Source organism: Cyprinodon variegatus, unplaced genomic scaffold, assembly GCF_000732505.1.
Source record: "Cyprinodon variegatus isolate N-32 unplaced genomic scaffold, C_variegatus-1.0 Scaffold332, whole genome shotgun sequence".
NCBI classification, from domain to species: domain Eukaryota; kingdom Metazoa; phylum Chordata; class Actinopteri; order Cyprinodontiformes; family Cyprinodontidae; genus Cyprinodon; species Cyprinodon variegatus.
The window spans coordinates 82,365-83,731 of record NW_015150785.1 but is presented as its reverse complement, the minus strand read 5'-3'; the positions used below and the strand labels follow the sequence as shown (position 1 = coordinate 83,731).

Here is a 1,367-nt window from a genome sequence, read left to right as displayed (position 1 = left end):
ACTCATACTCACACACTCACTCACTCCTTCACTCACTCATACTCACTCCCTCCTTCACTCACTCACTCACTCACTCACTCACTCACTCACTCACTCACTCACTCACTCACTCACTCACTCACTCACTCACTTACCCATTCACCCACTCACTCATACTCACTCCTTCACTCATAATCACTCACTCACTCCTAAAATACTTTTGTGAGTTTTGGAAATGTTGTGATAAACATCTTAATGTTCACCTCCATGGCGGGCTTGTGGTTTAACTATCTTTACTCACGTTTCCAAATACATGTTAAAAAGTCGCCATATTAGGATGTTTTTTGTCACGTGATTTATCCCAATATTTTCCTCGGTATTTCAAACATCCTGGTTCCGGCCTGCTTTGGTATCCAGGAGGGCAGATGGAGCTTCTCTCCTCCTGGATGAAGCTCAGGCAGATGCGTGCCTGCCAGCAGCTGTACAATGGAGGGACTGGAGGGGGGGTGGGGGTCCAAGAACAGCTTGGAAAACCAAAGCACTGTAGACTTTAAGTCTAGATGTGTTCCAGCAGCTGGCAGGCAGACCCTCCCACCCAATAAAACCACAGAGAAAAATGCTGCTGGAGCTCTGAGATCTGCTCACAGTCTGAGAAACAGCGGATATGTGAAGAAATCAGAGAATAAAATCAGGTCATTAAAGGCAACATTTTGATCTCTTTTTACTGGATCTTACGTGGCGTTTGAGGAGCTCGGAGTCCCGGTAGAACTTTATCCCAAAGGCAGCGAGGGGGGCCCCGCAGACCACCAGCAGGAGCCACAAACCTCTCCGGAACCAGGATCCGGATCCTGGGCTCCTCAGCCCGTTCCTCCGCTCTCTCTCCGGGACTGTTTTATCCACATCTGCGGCCATCATCGCCTCCTCCTCCTCCTCCTCCTCCGCTTCAGGAGCGCATTGCAGCCTGAGGAGCTCCTGAAGCCTCAGCAGGCAGAGCCGATAAAAAGCGGAACAGTCTGCGCCTCTTTCCAGCCTCTTCTTGGTGTTAGTTGCCTCTTATTTCCCACATCCACACTGGAAGCATATGGATGCGGTCATAGATATCCATAATAAAGGCTAGATGTCTTACGGCGGAGTCTCAAACGGCATCACCGGGCGGCCATCTTACCACAGGCAGGCTTTCTGGAGTGCTCTATGGTACTTAATGTAAGGTGAGTGATCAGCACTAACACAAATACTCTTATCTCATTGAATTCTTGACGGATTTACAAACAGTTTGGTTTATATATATATATACAATATATATACAATATATATATATATATATATATATATATATACAATATATATATTATTTATATTATATATATATATATTTTATATATATACAA

General features: G+C 45.4%; 1 protein-coding gene across 1 annotated transcript in view; it reads right to left on the bottom strand.

The window, feature by feature from the left end:
* sepn1 (selenoprotein N, 1) overlaps window positions 1–1,067 on the bottom strand; it is a 14,742-nt gene extending 13,675 nt beyond the window's left edge. Inside the window, exon 1 of the mRNA XM_015385179.1 lies at window positions 715–1,067. Within this exon, the coding sequence (XP_015240665.1) occupies window positions 715–894 (180 nt within the window). The 5' untranslated portion in view covers window positions 895–1,067. The remainder of the gene's footprint in view (window positions 1–714) is intronic.
* Between the last annotated feature and the right edge of the window lie 300 nt (window positions 1,068–1,367).